Source organism: Sturnira hondurensis, unplaced genomic scaffold (assembly GCF_014824575.4).
Source record: "Sturnira hondurensis isolate 20B ecotype Veracruz unplaced genomic scaffold, ASM1482457v3 Scaffold0001221, whole genome shotgun sequence".
NCBI classification, from domain to species: Eukaryota; Metazoa; Chordata; class Mammalia; order Chiroptera; family Phyllostomidae; genus Sturnira; species Sturnira hondurensis.
The window spans coordinates 7,437,056-7,456,200 of NW_028073852.1; the positions used below are offsets into that span (position 1 = coordinate 7,437,056).

Consider the following 19,145-nt stretch of genomic DNA (forward strand, 5'->3'; position numbering starts at 1 on the left):
GAGCGCTCATGGGGATGGGAGACTCGGGGACTCCACGGCTAACCCACTTAACCTCACCTGGAACTTGCTGTGTGGTCTTCAGGAGGTGTCTCTGCTTCTCTGGGCCTTGGTAAAGTTTTTCTTTTTTTTTTGGTATAAATTGGAGAACTGTGTGGTCCAGTCAAGATGGGCAGGTCTGCTGCTTTTGCACAGACTTGGGCCCCACACTCGGATCTCTGGGGCACCGCTCCCAGCCTCCAGTGTGGGGTGCCTGCTGTGTTCTCGAGGTGCTGCAGGTGAAGAGCACTTCCCTCTTACATGAGAGGTGCCCCAAAGCACACCACATCCCCCCAGCTCTTAGGGGCTCCCACCTTCTCTGCTTCTGTTTTCTCTTCCCCTCTAAGCCAGGGCCCCCTGGAGGAACTCGGGGAGTCTCCTCAGTGTACCTCAGCCATAAAATCCAATGGTCATCAATGGGTTAGGGTCATAAAGTCCAATGGTTTCGGGGAAGGGAAGGGAGAGCTCAGCTCATTCATTTTTTTCTCTTTTGGTATTAAAATCCTTTGTTTTAAGAAACAAATTATTATTTTGTTTAAGTCCCGATTTTGCAAAACTAAACATTAGCAACTCTTGGATGTTTCCCTCATTTTTTCCTGACTTTTTACCTCTCAGTGAGTCCCCAAACCGAAAACCCTGGCTCTCAGGATGGGTGAGCAGTGACTTTGTTCGTGGGGAGTGACCGGTCTGACGTGTCTACAAAGATTGCAGAGCTGAGCGTCCTGGTGCAGAGACGTAACACCGAGGCGTGGGGCACGGTCTTGCTTCCCTGCTGGGAGGGCCAGCTGGGGAGCTGCGCGGTGGTGCTGGGAGTGAGGGGTGTGTGTTGGGCGTATAGGGTACCGGAGTGGTGATCCACAGAGACTTGGAATCCCATGGTTTCCTTGGAGAGAGGCACATGGTCTCAGAGTGGGCAAGGGGTGGGACTGGGGTGACCTGGCTGCCCTAGGTGACAGGTGAGGAGGAGAGGAGGGCGGGACTCTGTCCCTTCTGGCCAACCCCAGTTCTCATTAGCCTCCAGCTTAGGGATTTCTCAAGAGGGAAGTCTGCTCTGGGTGAATTTTTGGGGGGGTCTCCCTGAGACCATCAGAAACTTGCTGCTTCCTACCTCCCCACAATATCGGGACACAGTGTACCTGGATCGTGGGTCCCCTCTGTTCACTGATCAGGTGAGTCGTGCACACCTTCCCCTGGGGCCTCGGGCACTGGCTGGCACCTTCTGGCGTGTTCCCCTTGCTTCATCAGACCGGCTCCTCCACGCCCAGCGCCCCTGCCCCAGCCCTCTAGGTCTCCCTGCAGGGGTGTTCCTGAGTGGTTTTGTTACTGGTCCAAACTGAAGACAAGTGCAAGTTGATTGTATGAGAAGGATCTTTATTGGAAGCCAGCAAGCAAGGGAGACGCCAGGGATTGCTCTCAGAATGTGGGCCCCTGAACAAAGCGTCGATGTGTCTTTATTGGGGGGAATCGTGTGTAAACGTCAAGGTGGGTTTCGTCATTGCAGGTGTATGGGGGCCATTTCGGTGCACGCGCAGTTAGGAAACAGCTGTATATAACACTGCCTGTTCAAAAATGCTGGAAAATCTCCCCTGAGGGTGGAGATTTTAGTATTATATGATGAGGGCATAATGAGGAGAGTCCGTGAGGAGCTGCCCAGAGGGCCCTTCAAGCTACTTCAGCCTGTCGCCCCCTGGTCCTTCAGCACATCCTGGTCCTCGTCCTGAGAAACCGCTCTGGCAATCCTCAGCGTCCGGGGCTGCGGTTGTTATGGAAGGAATTTTAGCTGATTACATCTTTCTTGGTCTTTCTGTGAAACTTTTAGCAAGTTACAAGATACACATTATACAAGTTTGATGAATTCTAGGGAGATTCTAGGATTACCTGAAGGCAAAGCTACAAACTCTATAGCCAGGGTTGATCTAGCCCTGGCCGGGTGGCTCAGTCAGTAAGAGCGTCATGATGCACACCAGAAGTCCGTGGGTTCGATCCCTGGTGGGGGCGCGTATGGGAGGCAATCAATAGATGTCTGTTTCCTTTCCTCTCTCTCTAAAATCAGTACATGTGTCCTCGGGTGAGCATTTAAAAAAAAGGTTAATCTCACGGTTCGATTCCCAGTCAGGGCACATGCCTGGGTTGCAGGCCAGTTCCCAGCAGGGGCCAGTTCCCAGCAGGGGATGCACGAGAAGCAACCATACATTGATGTTTCTCTTCCTCTCTCCTTCCCTTCCCCTCTAAAGATAGATAAATAAAATATTTTTTAAAAGGTTAATCTGTTAATCTGCTGGGCTACATATATTATAGGTTGGATTAGGTCACAGCTTCTCCCGCCACAGCCCCAGGGATGGGTAGAGGCCCTGGTTGGTAATGACATTGATTCTGCCTTTCAGAAAGCTGTGCTAAACAGCAACAAAAAAAACTTAAGTTCCACAGCTGAATGCCTCTTTTTTTTTTTTTAAAGAAAGGATTTTGGGGCCATATTTCTAGCCAGAAAGGGACCGGGGTCCTGAAGCATGAAGTCTAAACCTTCAGCCGCGTGATTTGGCGGAGAAGGCAACACGTGCGCCATCCTGGCGTTGACGGCATGCTTGTGTATTACGTTTTAGGGAAGAAATATAATTTGTGTGGAAAGAATTTACAGGGGCTACAGCTAAGGCGAAGCAGGGGCAGTTCTGTGACAGGAGCACACTGTGGGGAAGGAAGAGACATTTGCTCCCTTTGATTGGTTACAGGCCCCAGGCCTGCGGGCTCACGCCGTGTCACAGGTGAGGTCTGGTGGGCTGGTGGATTCCTGCAGGTTGGCGAAAAGCTCCAACAAGCTTTCAGGAATGTCAGTGGTCTCTTGTCAGCTGGCCCACAGTGATTAACTGGTTAATTAGTTAGCCAGTATAATGACTAATTGGTTAATTATTCCTGTCACTTTTGCGCCCTCTCCAGCCCACTATAATTTAATTTAGAACATCTCAGAATTGTTCTTTCACCAGCTGTTTAGCAATGGGTATCGGCAACTTCAAAAACATTCACACCCTGTGACCTGGCACTTTCACATACGTAAGTCCTTCTTAAAGAAATCTCCAAATGCGGCCCTGGCTGGTGTGGCTCAGTGGACTGAGTGCCAGCCAGCAAACAGAAAGGCCACTGGTTCGATTCCCAGTCGGGGCATGTACCTGGGTTGTGGTCCAGGTCCCCAGTTGGGGGCGTGCAAGAGGCAACCCGTCTGTGTATCTCACATATCAATGTTTCTCTCCCTCTCTTTCTACCTCTCTTCCCCTCTCTAAAAGTAAATGAATAAAATCTTTTAAAAAATAAAAATAAATGATCTCCAAATGTGAATAAAGCCTTGTGCAAAGATTCAGCACCAGCTGTTATTTATAAAGCAATAGGAAATAATTACCTAGTGTAAGAGAATAATCACACAGAAGCACATGGGTATAATAAAAAAGGTTTGTAAAAACATGCAGAAGGACTGATATGCTATTTTAAATTTATTTTTAGAGAGGGGGAAGGGACGGGGAAAGAGAGGGAGAGAAACATTGATAGGCTGCTTCATGCACACCCCCTACTGGGGACCTGGCCCACCACCCAGGCATGTGCCCTTACCCGGAATCGAACCAGTGACCTTTCGGTTCTCAGGCCAGCACTCAGTCCCCTGTGGCACACCAGCCAGGGCCCTCCTCCATTATAGACACCCACCTGTCCCAGTGGCTTTCTACTCCTCACTCCTCTCACCAGAACCCATGGCAATTAACCCTTTCTTGACAAAGAAGAAGTCACGCTTTTCTCTATCCCTCTTTCAAAGCCTGGAATGAATGCCTAGCTGGGTGGGCAGATGGGAAAGGCAAGTCCTCCCTGCCTTTCAGTGTGTACTTGACCTGGGTCTGAGCCCAGGCAGGCCCAGGAAAGCCTGCAGCTGGGTCATGGTTTCTCAGGCAGAACAGCCCTGTAGGGACAAGTGGAAGACTCCACACTCCAAATGCCGACTCCAAGCTGGAGGGACCTGACTGTTCATCATGCCTAAGGGTTCTCCACCTCAAATCACTAGGCACGGGTTAGAAATGCAGAGTCCTGGGCCCAGCCCCAGGCATGGTTTTGGAGGGTTTTGGTGGAGCCCAGGGATCACGTTTCTAACCAGCTTCCTGAAAAGACTGGTGTGCAGGTGGCTCATGGCCACATGTTGAGAACTCGGAACCAATGTAACTGCTGCATGCTCCCTCCCCGAGTGTGAGGACGGAAGACGGGGAGGAGACCTGGGGACTGAAGCGGGGGTGGGGAGCCTGTTGCTGGGCACCCAGGCCCAGCCGTCGCCTGCGACACACACAGACTCAGCCCAGGTCTCCTGAGCCCTGCCTGGCCCTGGTGAGGGCCCAGTGGCTGCACACCCTGCCCAGGCATGTGACCATTTAGCGAGGCCCAGTCTCTGCTGGAACTGGGAGGCCACCAGGGCAGGCTGGGGCATGCAGGAGGAGAGCCTGGGGAGCGCGGGGAGGGCAGAGTCCCGGGGTCTGGCAGGTGGACTCTGAGCCATGGCAGAAAGCTCATTCCAATGAGCTGAAATCCGGCCACACAGACCCATGGCAGGCCTGGCCGGGAGGCGTCCTGCGGCTAGACCGAGACAAACACGGCACGCTTGAGCTCCTCGGACATGTGGAGGGGCGGCCCCGGGACTGCCTCGCCATCCGGGTCCTGGAACGGGGCTTCCTCTTGCTCTGAAGTCTGTAAAGACAACGGTGGGGTTGAAAGCAGAGCCCAGTTGCAGGGTTTGGGGGGGATGGTGTGTGTCTCCCAGTAGCAGCTGGGTCCACCCCAGCCTTCTCCACAGATCCAGGCCTCTGTCCATTGGAGGGGACACAGGAGCTAACAACATCCCCCCCCATCCCCAGGCTTTGACTCGGCCCCACCCCAAGCCACCATCCCCTGAAGGCACCTCAGGTCTGGTTCTGGCTTTAGAGGTCAGAACCCTGCCAGCCCAGAGCCCTTGGGCTGTGATTCCCAATGAGCTATTTAAGAACTTTCTGGATGAGGAAAATGAGGATGTAAGGTCATGAGCTCTGGCTCCTGAGCAAGACGGCCAGCCAAGGCCTGTGGTTGTGATGGGGTAGGAGGGTGCATGCGGGGAGCAGAGTTTTCGGGGAGTGGGTGCTGAGGAAAGAGCTGCCCCCCCCACACACACACACAACACTGGGGAGGAGCCAGACTCGGTGGCTCCGGACCCCAGGACCCTCTGTCCGCACCTGGTCTGGGCACTGCATCTCCATGCAGGGGCTGGTGGCAGGCCTGGTGGTTGATTTGACCACGTGGATCATGGAGTACTCTGGCACTTGTCCCTTCCCCAGAGGCTGAGACAGGGGCTCAAGTCAGAACAGTGGGTTCTTGGCAGCAGGGGCAGAGAAGGGAAGTGCAGGGGGGAGGGGCCAAGGGAAGAAGGGGGGGGTTTGGGGGGAGGGGGTTGTGGCGTCAGAGTCCTTAGGTTCCGTTTCCTAAATCTCAGTGTGACCTTGGGCCATCCACTTAACCTCCCTAAGGCCCAGTTTCCTGAGCTATAAAATGGGGCTAAGAATTCTTTCCCTCAGGGCAATAATGACTATTCATGATAATGTTTTATTACTCAACAACTAGGGACTCCTGGGATGATGCCTTTGTTCTCATTATAGTTCCGGACACCACCCCAAAGACCCACCGAATAACAAACAGCACAGGGAGGAGTTCTTTGGAGAGCGTCAGTCTGAGTAAGCAACCCCTCCTCCATCCAATGAGGGACGAGAGGTGGGTGGTCCAGAGTGAGAGGGGAAGCCCATCTCCTCACTCAGACCCTCCTGCCCCTGGAGGTGCTGAGGTTGGGGTGCTAGCCCCCTCCCCTTCCTGCCCCCTTGTCCTAACAGCTGGGGAGGGCACTGGCTGGAGCTGAGGCCTTGGACACCATTGCCCCAAGGTGCCCCGGCCCTGGGTCTTATGGCTTCATGGGCCACTTCTGGTCGGGCCCCCCCGCCACCCCGGTTGTCTCCTCTCACACTTACCTGTCAGGTGGGAAAACCGAGGCTCAGAGAGGTTATGTAACTTGCAGATGTCACAGTGGCAAGTGGCTAAGCTGGAACCTGTGCCCGCTGGCCACACTTTGACCTCAGGCCCGAGCTCTTTTCCTGCGCTGTTCTGGCAGGGCATGAGCGTACTTCTCCGGTCTCCGTGCCCTGCCTGCTAACTGGCCTCTGGCTCCCATCAATACCCTGGCTTCGGGGGACCGGGCAGAGGTGGGTAGGTTTGAGGGGACAGAGTATAGGGGAAGGCAGAAGGGGGAAGAGATTTTACAAATGCCGTCACTCGTGGTCCTTGTCCCTCCAGCTCGGCCTATGGTGAGGACACAGCTGACCAAAGGACACCTGAGCGGACCAAAGTCCATTTCCCTGTAACCCCATGTTTACAGCTTTGTGATTGGTTAACACCCAGCCACTGCTGACCACTGACCACCAGCAGCCACAGATGTGTCACCCTACTTAAGGGTGACTGAATTTGAGGGAAGAACCTCATGGGGTAGAGACCAAACTACATGTGTAGGCAATGGCCTGGACCCTATGCCATGTCCAGTGCGGGTTTCGGTCTATGATCCATCCTGCCATCCACCCTGTGGACAACTGGCCTGTTCTAGCAAGCACGGGGGCATTTTCTGGGTTGTTGACTACACAAGATATATATACGGGAGCCCCTGCTTCGGGCACTAGGAAAATAGGCACCAAGATGCAGGGGAGCCTGGAGGTGTGGCAGTCGAGTCCCGGTCTGATCCCGGCACTGCCAGTTGGGCTACTCCAGGAGCCAGAGGCCATGGACATCCTGTGTTCATGGACCAAGGACGGTCCCTCCTCCTGAGTCTGGGGGAGAGTCGTGGCTGAGGAGCTGACTCCGTTCCTCTGCCCCTCGTCCTCCCCTGGAGGAGGTGGAGGAGCACAGGGTGAAGCCACAGGCCCCACGGACTGCGGTGAGGCCCCAGTTCCTCCTCTTTCAGGTCGGGCCACTGTGGGCAGGTTATTTACCCTCTCTGAGCCTCTATTTCTTATTCTGTAAGAGAGGGGGAAACGACACCTAGCTGTGCGTAAGTTACACAGATTCAGTGACACACGTAAAGCCCCTGGCACATTCTAGGTGTGCCAGAAAAAGAGGGAAGGGAGAGCTTCTAGCAGGCAGTGGCTCTCCCAGGAGGGAAAATGCTCCTTTGACCCCTGACACTTTCCTCCGAATGTTTACAAAGCCTGGGGCTCCCTGGCAGAGGGAGTGGGGTGTCCTCTTCCCTCTGGCCTGAATGTGGGCAAAGAAACCCCCCACTTATTTCAATTCCACCTTCCAGCTCTGCTAAAATCTGCAAGAAGCCAAGGAAAAGCACCAGTTCTCAACTGGTCACAGTCACAGGGTCATCATGCCTGTGACCCTCTCGGCAGACCCTGTCCCATCCTTCTCCTAACAAGGGGCTGTCCCCCACCCCAGTTCCTCTGCCCTCTGGCCCTGTGCCCTCCCACAGGGGCAGGGGCAGGACAAGTGACCCGGGCAGCCCTTCCAGTGTGTGCTGGATGGCAGCAGAGCAGGGGACGCGGCTGGTGCCGGCATTCGTGGCCTCCCTGCAGCCTCCCCACAGCAGCATGAGGGTTCTCCCTCTGACCCCAGCCCCTCTTCTGGTGTTGGGTGGGGGTGAGTCCCAGGATGAATCGCCAGGGGCTGAGCTCTTAAAGTGGCCATTGACAGCCCCCGTCCATGTCCTTGACTTTTCCCTCACTCCCGTCAGACACGTTTGGTCTTGTAGAGCTTCCTGAGACAATAGCAGCTGCCTTTGCCAAGCCCAGGACACCATTCCCACCTCCACCTCTCCCAAGGGGGACCAGGCCTGAGACTTTTGTCCTCAGTGGTGCTGGTGCCAGGAAAGAAGGCAATAGTAGCCCCTTTCCTTCCCCCGCATGTAAGGGAATTGGAGTGGAGGCATCTCGGTAAACAACTCAGGGACTCAGGGACGGGGAGTTGGGAGAGGCAGGTGGGGCTTCGGTTCCTGACCTCATGATTCTGCAGCCTCTCCTCACGTGGAGAGGGATGGTCCCTCTCTGCAGGGGCCATGGAAGGGCCCTGCAGTAAGTAGCCTCTGGGCAGATTCTCCTCTCCAGAAAGAAGGGCAAGGGTCCCCCATTCCTCCTGCTCCCTGGTTCCCAGAGCACCACCTTCAGCCTGTGTCTCAGAGCCAAGAAAAGCTCAGAGAAAACATTAGAATCTTCTGGAAAGAGGAGAGATGGGAGGTGAGAAATCTGGGTCCTATCCTCTGTTTGGGCTACCATGGGCTGTGTGACCTTGGGCAAGACTTTGACCCTCTCTGGACCTCAGTTTCCTCTTCTGCAAAAGCAGACCAGAGCCTGGAGCTGTCCTCTTCTGGAGTACTGTCAGACTCCCCAGGGGGCAGTGTTTAAAGCTCGGGTTCCTGGGCCCCATCCCCCCAAGGTTTGCTTGGGAGGGTGTATTCCTAACACCACCTGCCCACCAAGCCCTGGCGTTCTGAAAGGGGTTGTGCGCCGAACTTAGAGGGAGGTGGCACTGGGTGATTCAAAAGTCCACTCTGGGTCCAGCTCTGATTTTCTCTGGTTATAAAAGGCAGATGGCGCTGGGCCAGGGGAAGGATCCTGCCTGGACCCAGATGGGAAGTCAGGGTGAGGAGGGAGGCTGTCAGCTCATTGCCTGGAGGGCTGGTCCCGGGGCTCATGGATTCCCTGGAGGAGGGAAGCAGTCCCTGCTTTGAGATCAGCCCTGGAGGGCCAGGTAGGGAGATGTAGGGTGGAGCCCAGGAGTCCTGACTTCCAAGCCTTCGGGGTCTGAGGGTCCAAGCTTGGGCTTGGGCCCACCTTCTGTCTTACCAAGTGTGAGTGGTGGTCCTTCTCATTCCTCTGAGTCTCCGTAGCCAGTTGAACTGAAAGAGACCAGAAGGAGTACCTTGAGGCCAGGAGTAGCTGGGAGGAGTAGCCTGCAGCTGCTCCCACAGAGAAGGACTGGCCCCCCTACGGCTTCGACCATGGGCTTCCTCAGGGGAATTAGCAGACCGAGTAGGCAGCAAAGCCCCTACTAGACCAGCCCCTTGGCAATGACCCAGGCTTTTGAGATCAGTACATGGAAATTTCTTCCTGTGGGACAGAAACTGGCCGGGCAAGCCAAGCTCTGTGTGCTGAAGTTGTTGCTTCTTCCATCTCAGTGTGCGTGCAGGGCCCCAGGAAATGTTACTGAAATACAGACTCGAATGCACCAGGCTGGCCTTGGGCTGCGAGTCTGCTTCACTAACAGGCTAACGGGGGAGGTCTCTGCTGCTGGCTGGGGACACAATTTGAGAGGCAGATGCTCAGAGGGTCTGAGGCTGTGAGCGGGAATGCTCCCATGCTGCTGCGAGTTCTTCCTGACCCCCCTGCGGGGATCTGGGGATGTGGGCAAAGCTGACGTTCTTCCTGGAGCCGCTGAGCCAAGGGTGGGGGGGGCGGGGGGAGCAGGGTTGGGGGATGAAGGAGTGGGAGGCCGGCCCAGGATGTTCCCATGGACATCTGCACAGGGACAACTGCCAATTTACAAAGTGCTTCCCCACACAACTTCCTGGCTCCACGGCTTCCTGCACAGGGCGAGCTGCTTATCCCTCTGTGCCCTCAGAAACTGACCCCTCAGTTTCTTCCCAGGTGTAACCTGGGTGCTTGCCACAAGTAGTTCCTGACTGCTCGGCATTGAGGAGATCAGAGGAGGTAAAAGCAAGATAGGGGTGGAGGTGGAAGAGGGCATAAGAGGATAAATGACAATGGGGAAAATGCACTAAAAATGCACTATTAAAAAAATAAATCATGTGTACTCACCTTGGGGGGAAAAAGGCAATATAAGCCACACAAGGGTGCCTGGCACAAGGTCGCTCCTGTTATTTTATTACCTGTGCTGCCCAGCACAGCGGCCATGAGTCACACACGGTCATCGAGCCCTGGAGATGCGACTACTCCCAATTATACTGGTGTCAAAGACTCAGTATGAAAAAAGGAACTATTTTATATTGTTCCATGTTGAAATGATCGTGTTTTGGTTATACCGTGTTAAACTCTATTGAAAATGAACTTCACTAGTTTCTTTTTGCTTTTCTCCATGTGCCCATTAGAGAATTCTAAGGGCCACGTGTGGCTTCTATTCTATTTCTGTGGGCACATATCTGCGACCTGGAGAGGCCAGGGCTCCGGGAAGCTGGATGATTTCCCCGAGGCTACACGGTTGAAAAAGCGGTGGACCTGGCATTCGAAGCCAAGCCGCAAAAGAAGCCGAGCACCTCTGCAGACCCTGCGGCCACAATGCCCATCACGCCCAAGTTCGAGTCCTCAGTCCCGCCTTCCCCCCTATAGTCAGTCCTCACACGAGTAGCTGGACCTGCAGAGACTGCACATGGATTCCCTGGAATCTGCAGGGAGAGAAGTGGCTGAGGTGCCCAGGGGGAGGGGAGCAAGCCAGGAGCACCCCCCCCTCCTTTGGTTCCCTGAGAAGGAAGGAGCAGACATGCTGAGCCCCACGGCGTCTCCTACGTGGTATTGGGGGACTGCAGGTCTCAGCGAGGTCTCTGCGAGGTCCCCGGCTGGCCTAGAGTCTGCAACCCACTTCCATCAACCTTCGCTCACCTTTCTTCCTCCACTGGAGCATGTGCCTGCCGAGGGCACACAGCCCTGAAGCCAGCAGAAGGGCCAGCAGCACCAGGACCGGCGCCAAGATGCGGATCCTCGTGGAGTACACCCTGCAGAAGGCACCCAGGGGCTGTCACCAGACACCAGTGGCATGCTGTGCGCCACGACATTCTTATTCTGAGTCCCAGCCGCCTCCCTTGTCTCTCCCAAGGAGATCAGAGGGCACCAGGGACCAAACATCCAGTCAGTCCCAAAGGACAGCACCCCAGTCCCCACTGCTGACCCCAGGCAATGCAATCAGCTGGGTCTGTATTTGCCAGCAGTCACCTGAGTGCCGGTAACTGAGTGCAGTTACATACGAGCCCCCAGGAACCAGCCCTTCAGGTGAGGACTCCAGTTGGGTAGGAAAAAATTTTTTGTTTTTTTGTTCCGTGCTTACATGCGTGGCACAGGGCCCAGAGCAAAGTGTACAGGCAAGAGCACCTGAACGGGGGGTGGGGGTGGGTGGGTGGCCGGCTCTGAAGCTGGGGGAGGGAGAGAGGTGCATCCTTCTCTCTGGGTGGCCCTGGGTTTCCAGGGCAACAGGGCTGCTGGCCCTAGGGCCCTGCAGAAGGAGGGTAGGGGTGGCGGCGGCAGAATCTGCCCTCAGGGCCTCAAGCTGCAGCCAGGACAAGGAGCTGTGTTCTCCCGGAGAGAGGAGAGTTAGGTTCTTTTAGGTTCTTATTTGCCCAGAGGCCCCTTGTGGGTGTGTGATGGCCTGAAAGGTGACCTTGGTCACCTGGGGCTCACCTGGACTTGGAGCTGCTGCTGCTGGGGAACAGACTGGTGTCTTTGGCCGAGGTGGAGTCCAGGTGAGTGGGTGGGCCCGAGGTCCCTGCATGAGGAGAAGTTGCCTTGTGAGGAGAGGTCTCTTCATACGGAGAGGTGCCAGTGTACAGAGATGCTCCTGTGTGCTTGGGTGGGGATGTCCCTGTGAGTGGAGAGGCCTTGGCCTCTGTCTTCCCCCACTTGGCTGTGGTGGCTTGCGGGTAGACACTAGGAAAAGCTACAAATCCAAAAGCAATGCCTCAGTGCCTTCCCTGACCTTTGAATCCCAGCTCCCCCAGACCTCTGAGCCTTGACCCCTGAACCCTCCCCTCCCCAGAACCAGCTTTTCACAATACCCCCAGGTAAAGGACTCCCCAGGAAGCCAACAGAGGCCTAGATAAAGCCTCTTTGAGTGAGCAGGCCCTATCTCAGGCATGCCCCCTACCCGTGCACAGTTTTCAGCCCCTTTTCCTGCCCGAAGCCTGTTCTCTGTGTGGAGGGGGATACCCTGCTCCCACCTCCATGACCCATTCCAGTGACCCCTGGGTAGATGGCTTCCTGCTGTCCCCCACAGTCCTGGCCTCACCTGGAAGTCCTCATGTCAACATCACATGCCCACCCCTACCACCTATGCGTGCCTCAATAGACCTCAACCTTCTTCCTTAGCCACGGGGTCAACAGGGCAGGCTCACAGATCCAGAGGCTGGGGCAAAAGGCCCGGCCTCTCCTGCTCATCCCTCAGACCCTGGGTTGAACACACAGAAGTTTTGCCAGCAGGCTGGGTCTGCTTCCTGGCTCTGCTGCCTCCTACATGACCTTGAGCGAGTGACATAGCGCCACTGAGTGCCTCAGTCCTCAGTGGGAAACCCAGCGCCGAGGTGGTGGGGACCATCAAGCACGGTGTCTGCACCGGGCAGGTGCTCACTTGTTGTTTTGCTACAAAGGAGTGGAAGAGGGGCAGGAAAAGCATTCACTCAGTGCTGGGAGCTGAGGTTGCCCAGCTTTGGCCCTGGGCTGGAGGCTTGTAGCAAGAGGCTAGACAAAAGGGGTAAGGGAGGGAGAACCCAGGGACCTAGAGGAGAGGGAAGGCTGGTCTCAGGGAGGCAGGGGTCACTGCTCTGAACCAGATTTCCTGCCTTGGGAGCAGGCAGCAGCATCCCCCTCTCCTTGCACCCTATTTCCCCTCAGAGCACCCTGTCTTCAGCCCTCAGCCACTCAGGAGCCACGGCTGGTAGATTCCAGTGGATTGCTGGCTTTTGCCTCCTGCAGGTCCCTTGGCCTCCCACTTAGCTCAGACTGTCAGCTTTCCTCGTCCTGCCTACCCACTGGCTTCTTCCCATGCTACCCTTCAGACCAATGCCAGTTTTGTCTCTAAAATATTGGATCCCATCGCTTTCTGCGGAAGGACAGCTGATGACTCCCCGCTGCCCCTAAGCTGAAGTGCAAACTTTTTCTTGTGCCCTTCAAGGCCTTTTGAATGCAGACATAACCCATTCGGCCGACTTCGCCTCTTCCCATCCCGTGCTTCCCAGCCCACAGAGGCGCCCTGCGGTCCCATCTGAGGGAGCCTCCTGCCTCCTCCACGCCTTTGGCGGGCTGCTCCTCTGTGCGCCATGCCTTTCCATCTCCACCCGACACGATCCTCTCTGTTCTTCCAGCGCTGGCTCAGAAGTCAACCCCTCCACCACACCTTCCCTGGAAGGAGCAAGCCCTTTGTCCTTTGCGTGCCCACAGTACCCCGTGCGTGTCACCAGGGACGCTGACACACAGTTTGTGCCAATAACTTGTTTACCAGGCCTCCCCAGTAGGCGGAGACTTCTCCAGGGCAAAATGCCCAGGTGCCCAGCACAGTGGGCAGAAATCTTGTGTGGCCAAACCCCCGGGGACCCACCAGGCTCCCCAACTCCCCGCAGTCGCCTCCTCTCTGACTTCCATGCTGCCCTGGCCTTTCTTCCTTCCCCGCCATTTTTTTTTATTCTAATCCAGGTCTCCAGTTTTTCTTAGTCACTGACTAACTCTTCTGCAGATGAAGAGTTTTTTTCCTTCTTTTCCTTTCTAATATTTATACTCCTTCATCTTGTCCTGTTTGATGGGCTAGCGCCTCCGGAGCACGAATGCAAGCGATGCCAGCAGCCACTCACGTCTTGCTCTGCCCCTCCTACAAATTCCTCCAACGCTTCTCCACACGCTGTGGGCTGTGGACACGCTCCCACGTGTTTGTGAGAGCTAATTTTAGCCTTTCGGGAATTTGGCAAGCTGGTTGTTAAACTGTTGATGGCCAGAAACTGCCCATGGCAGGGGCATTTACGCGCCAGAAATGAACAAGCACGACCAGCGGGGCTTAGCCGCCAGCAGGCTGCTGCCCGGGGCCTGCGTTATTTCAGTGTCTCAGCTGTCATCGGACAGAGGCCACCGGGCTCCGATACAGGAGGACACAATAATGACGCATGTGTTATGCACAAGTACATATAAAGGAGGGTGAGAAGAAAAACTGGAGAGCCTCACATACGGGGAAAAATTGATCACACCAGGTGAAAAAGAGGTCTGACCACTGAGAACTGGGAGATGTTGGAGAATCTTATAAATAACGGAGAAGAGGCTGGAGGTGGGTTTGGTGCTGCTGTTTTCATTTGGTGAGCGTGTCTTAGTGTTCCCCGAATTAAAACAAAGTCCCACAATGATGGGGGTCTGGCAGTGGGGATGGCCTTGGGCTGGACGGTTCCCAGGTCTGGGGCCAGGAGGGGGAAAGAGCAGATGCTAAGCCAGAAATAACCTGTTCTTGAAACCTGGCCCCGCCACTTCCTGTCATGACACCCTGGGCGAGTCATTTCATCTCTCAGAGCCTCAGCCGCCCCATCTGCGAAATGGGCTACAAAGGCCCACCTCACCCTTGCTGACCCTCAGACTGGGGATGCCCACTCCCCTGAGGCCCTTCTGGCCTTTGTCTCCAAGCTCAGCAGGTCCAGATGGGGTCCCCCGGCACCCAGAGAGGTGCTCTATCCCCAGCCCCCGCCCCAAGCTCCAGCCCCAGCCTCCTAATGTTCCCGAGCTAAACAAGCCCCCCTGCGGCTGGTTCCCAGGAAGTCCCCATACCTGCCCACAGGACTTTGAGATCTGGGGAAGCAGAGGTGAGAAGGAAGAGCAGAGGCCACGGCAGCAGCTGAGGTGAGTGTGGCCAGGGCCCTAGTGAACTGTGGGGTGGGTCTGGGAGGCAGTGATTAAGGGCCCAGCCTGAGGAACCCTCCAGAATCTCTCCAACTCCAGGAAGGGAGGGCATCTTTTTTACTCCGTGGGAGGCGCATTTTGTGCCCAGCTCAGGGCAATCTCTTGCCCGCGCCTGGGCCGACAGGGAAGGCACTGAGGCTGAGTGGGACGGGTCTGGGTTTCACGCTGCTCTGCCACCTGCTAGTGGTGTGAGCTCGGGCGGCAGGAGTGAAAGGGCAGCCGAAGCTTGTGCAGCAGCACCAGGACCCCAAACGCTGCTGCGCGTTTGACCTGAGAGACCTCACTGTGTCCTAGAGATGCCCCACCTCCATGAGGCATTCTGCCCTTTGCGTTGGGAGAACTGGGCCCACCGCTGTCCGCCCACCCACCCCTCCCTCTTCCCCACTGCCCCTCCCACCATCCAGGAAGGAAGGCCATTGGTTACCTGGAAGGATGACCAGAGAGACCAGGTGAGACTCGTCAAATCCCAGTCTTCTGATGCCACACCAGTATTCTCCCGAGTCCTCCAGCGTGAGTGCCCTCAGGGTCACGTTGAACCTGAGCTCCTGGGGGCTGTCTTGGATAGACACCCTGCCCTCTGTATTCTCCTGGCCGTCTGCTCTTGCATAGATAGTGTCAGAGCAGGGGAAGAAGAAGGCCTCCGTCTTCCTGCACCAGTATTTCTGGTGGTTCCTCAGCTTCTCCTCATAGGTGCACTGGATGGACACGGTGTCACCTTCGGACCCTCTGATATTCTTCGGGCCCATCAGGGCTCCATAGCCTGCGACCACAGCAGAAGTGGGGGGTTGTAACTCCCTGGCTTCAAGCACCAGGGTCAAGACCAGTAGGTTTTTCTCAGTCACCCCTTTGCGGGGGCAGCCCTGTCAGAGCTGGTACTCCCCACTCCCATGAGGTGACCTTGGGACAAGGCTTTTGAAATAAATATAATTCTACATAATTGTTTCCCTAAACCTGACATGTTATAGGCTGTGGGCGGGGAAGATCTAGCTTCAGACAGCCTGGAGTTGGAATCCCAGCACTGCTACTTAGTAGCTGTGTGACCCTGGGGAAGTTGCTTGACTTCTCTGGGCGTCTGCGTTTTCTCATCTATGGGTGATGACAATGTCTTATTTCATTTCTTTTCTTTGAAAAGAATTATTTTTATGGATAGACATAATAACTGAAAGGTGCACATTTGTTTATCCACCAAATCCCCTGTCTTCCCTGACCAGTGTGGTTCAGTTGGTTGGGTGTTGTACCCCAAAGTGAAGGGTCACCAGTTCAATTCCTGGTCAGGGCACGTGCCTGGGTTGTGGCATTGGTCCCCAGTAGGGGGCGCCTGCGAGAGGCAACTGATTGATGTTCCTCTTTCACATCGATGTTTTTCTCCCTCTCTTTCTCCCTACCTTTCCCTTTCTCTAAAAATAAATAAATAAAATCTTAAAAAAAGGAAAAACCCAAACGCTTTCTGTTTGTAGAGTCTGTGGAGACCCTCAGCCTCCCGGCCTGTCACAATGAGCTGCCCCAGCTGGGGTTCAGAGAGGGGCAATTGTGGCTGAGACTCAGGGGTTCTGCCTCCTATGGAAACCCCCCTGGCCCCACAGGGCAGTTCAAAGTGAGAGCTTGGTCGTGGGCCGCTGTGTTTGGGGGTAACGGACCCGCTGCTGAAACGGGATGGGGCGGTGTGGTGGCTTCCCTCCTCGTTTGGACCTTCGGAGCCTTCCTGGTGCCTAACAATTGGCCCTGTGGGTGACTGGAGATTTGGATTTAAATATGGGTCTCCAGAATAACAACAAACGAAGAGGCGGGACACAAACGGATATGTACTGAGTTATCTGTCTTGGGATTTTTTTTTAAGAAAAAAATACTTTTAATAGTCACCCACAGCCAACCTGTTAACACTGGCTATCTCTGTCGCGGACACATTTTCTTCTCTGCAGGAAGCACTTGGTGAATTTGCTCTTTTTAAAGCATCATTTTGTTTTTAATGTTTCAATTGCAGTTTACATTCAGTACTGTTTTGCACACGTATTCATGCGTCGCGCATGGTGGTGAGATAATCGTAGGCTTTATCGGCAAGGGTCGCCCCGGCCGGTCGCCCACCGGACACCGGGCATAGCTATCACACCACACACAGCCATTATAGCCTGTTGACTGCCTTCCCTGTGCGCTACTGCGCTTCTCTGGGCCTGCTTTGCAACTACCAATGTGTAGTTCTCAATCCCTTCACCTTTTCTACAGGGCGTGTGTATTTTGCTTCTGCAGATTCCACCTGTAAGTGGAGTCCTATGGTGTTTGTCTTTCTCTGCCTGGCTTATTTCACGTAGCGCCACGCCCTCTGGGCCCATCCGCGGGCTGTTGGAAATGCTAAGATTTCACTCTCGCGTGATTTAAGATGCCATCCTATGTAAGATCCACTATAATTTTGTATGCTACTGAACACTTGTCAGTTGAATGGTCATCACTGATAAGATGCATCCTGATTTTTGATGTTAAAAGGTTAAAAAAAAAAGCAAGTCTGCGAATTGATAAAACAGAATCATTCTTTACCTCCCAGGGCTGTTGTGGGCGGTAAAGCAGAAGGTCAAAAAAATACCGGCGGAGCCTAGGGTGGCACCGTGCGGGGGACATGTTGTCTGCCTCCAGGCTGGGCGCAGAGCAGGACAGTAAGGACAGAGGCAAAGCTGCCCTCAAAGCTGCGCCGCCACCAAGAAGCTGGAACCCCCGGCTCTGGGACACCACCCGCCCTGCGTTCCCAGCCCCCCAAGGGCTGGCCCCCCGGGGGGCTGGGGAGGCTCAGAACAACCGATGGTGGGAGAAGCCTGGAAGGACTGGGCAGGGCTACCTCACTGCCGCAGGCAGGAAAGGAAACGGAGGCTGGGGACACCTTCTCGCTGCAAACCCACGAGCACCCGAGCCCCACATTCCTCCACTCCTCCCTCGACCCCTCTCACCTGAGAGCAGGAGGCAGCCGCACAGCAGGACGAGGGGCCTCATGGCGGGCAGGAGTGCACACATGCTGGGAATGGGAGCGCCTCTGGGGGCTTTCGCTTCCTCCAGATGAACGAGATCAAAACCAGGAAGGCAGAGGAGGGGCCCTGTGGGCCACCCCTAGGCTGCCCAGCCCAGGGTGGCGCCTCTGCCATTCCCTTTACTTATCTCTCCCTGCCTGGAAACCCCACGCCAGCACTTCTCCCCAACCCGTGCTCCCTCCAGGGGGTCTTAACCGTGGTCACAGGCAGACACCCAAGGCGGAGGGTCGGTGTCTACAAGTCAGGGAGCCTGCGGATTCCGGGTGGGGTGTGGGAGGCCTGGCAGGGGGTGGTACTGTAGCCAACGTGTCCTAACCTTTAGGTAATATCACTCCTTCTATTGTGAGTGTTAGCGGCACTTGTGACTTTGTCACCCATGGAAATCACAGACATTAGCACGTCAGGTTGTCACCGATAGCTCAAAATATCGTGTACACTCCTCGCTGCTTAGAAATCTGTAGTTATTAGACTTTCCACTAAAGCTGGTTATTTAAAGTGTTAACTAAGGAGCACATTTATTCCTATATTACACAATTATAAATATAAATACATATGTATTTGATTGCAAAATTCATACAGGCTGTAAGCAAAATTTTACGCAACATGGAAATAAATGCTATAAGCAGACGGAGGAGGGAAGGGGGTTAGGGGAAGGGGACGGCGGGGAGCAGAAGAATAGGAATGTTTCCTGGAATTGTTCTTCCCCCTCAGAACACCACTGTTTGCGTTTCGGTGTATATGCAGCTGGGATTTTATCCACTCGGTGGGCTGATAGTTGAAGCAATAGCTCAGTGGTTCTGGGAGAGGAGGGTGTGTGTGTGTGAGTGAGTGTGTGTGATGATCCGTGATGTGGGAGGTAGGTGTGATTTCTGTGCCTGGGGGCTCTGTGGGGCAGGGACGGACACTTGCACTGTGACACCCCTGTAAGGATGGCCCCCCCCAGGACCCTGCTACCATTACACATCTAGACTGTGAAAAATAATCTGGTTTTGCAGTTTTAAAAAAACACAGATGAAAATACTTTTATTCTAGTGTTTGATGGTATATCTCTCTTCTTTCATTGTTGTTTTGTCCTTACACAGAATAATTTCTGATCTTCCTAGTTATCTTAAATTCTAACTTACTTGTTATAAGTAGGGGAAAGCACCCGAACCTTTTATGGTTTCTAATGTCACAAGGCCTCTGCCGTGACACTTGGAAATGTTATTTGGTGACAAGTTGTTTTCCTTTCATTTTCTTTCCCCCTCTCTTACAGCTCAGGCATTATATTGTGATTTTTTTAAAAGTAAATGTGAGAAGGCATATTATTTATGACTTCATTTCAGGAAAGTGAGAGAAGTGTCAGCAAAGTTTTAATTAAAATTTTATTTAATTTTAATTTAGTTTCATTTTAATTTTATTGTATATATATATATATATGTATGTA

The 19,145-nt window shown here is 54.4% G+C and overlaps 1 protein-coding gene across 4 annotated transcripts; it reads right to left on the minus strand.

The window, feature by feature from the left end:
• Positions 1 to 3,671: 3,671 nt before the first annotated feature.
• CD300LG (CD300 molecule like family member g) lies at positions 3,672 to 17,720 on the minus strand. 4 transcript variants are annotated; one of them, XM_037068090.1, is made up of 7 exons: positions 17,642 to 17,720; positions 15,133 to 15,468; positions 11,466 to 11,550; positions 10,674 to 10,786; positions 8,904 to 8,956; positions 5,262 to 5,366; positions 3,672 to 4,743 (listed from the first exon to the last, which is right to left on the minus strand). In XM_037068090.1, the coding sequence occupies exons 1-7, from the start codon at positions 17,703 to 17,705 to the stop codon at positions 4,633 to 4,635; spliced, it is 867 nt and encodes a 288-aa protein (XP_036923985.1). In that variant the 5' UTR covers positions 17,706 to 17,720; the 3' UTR covers positions 3,672 to 4,632. The 4 variants fall into 4 exon arrangements, with proteins under 4 accessions (XP_036923985.1, XP_036923968.1, XP_036923976.1 ...); XM_037068073.1 differs by having other exon boundaries at positions 11,466 to 11,721; XM_037068081.1 differs by lacking the exon at positions 5,262 to 5,366 and having other exon boundaries at positions 11,466 to 11,721.
• Between the last annotated feature and the right edge of the window lie 1,425 nt (positions 17,721 to 19,145).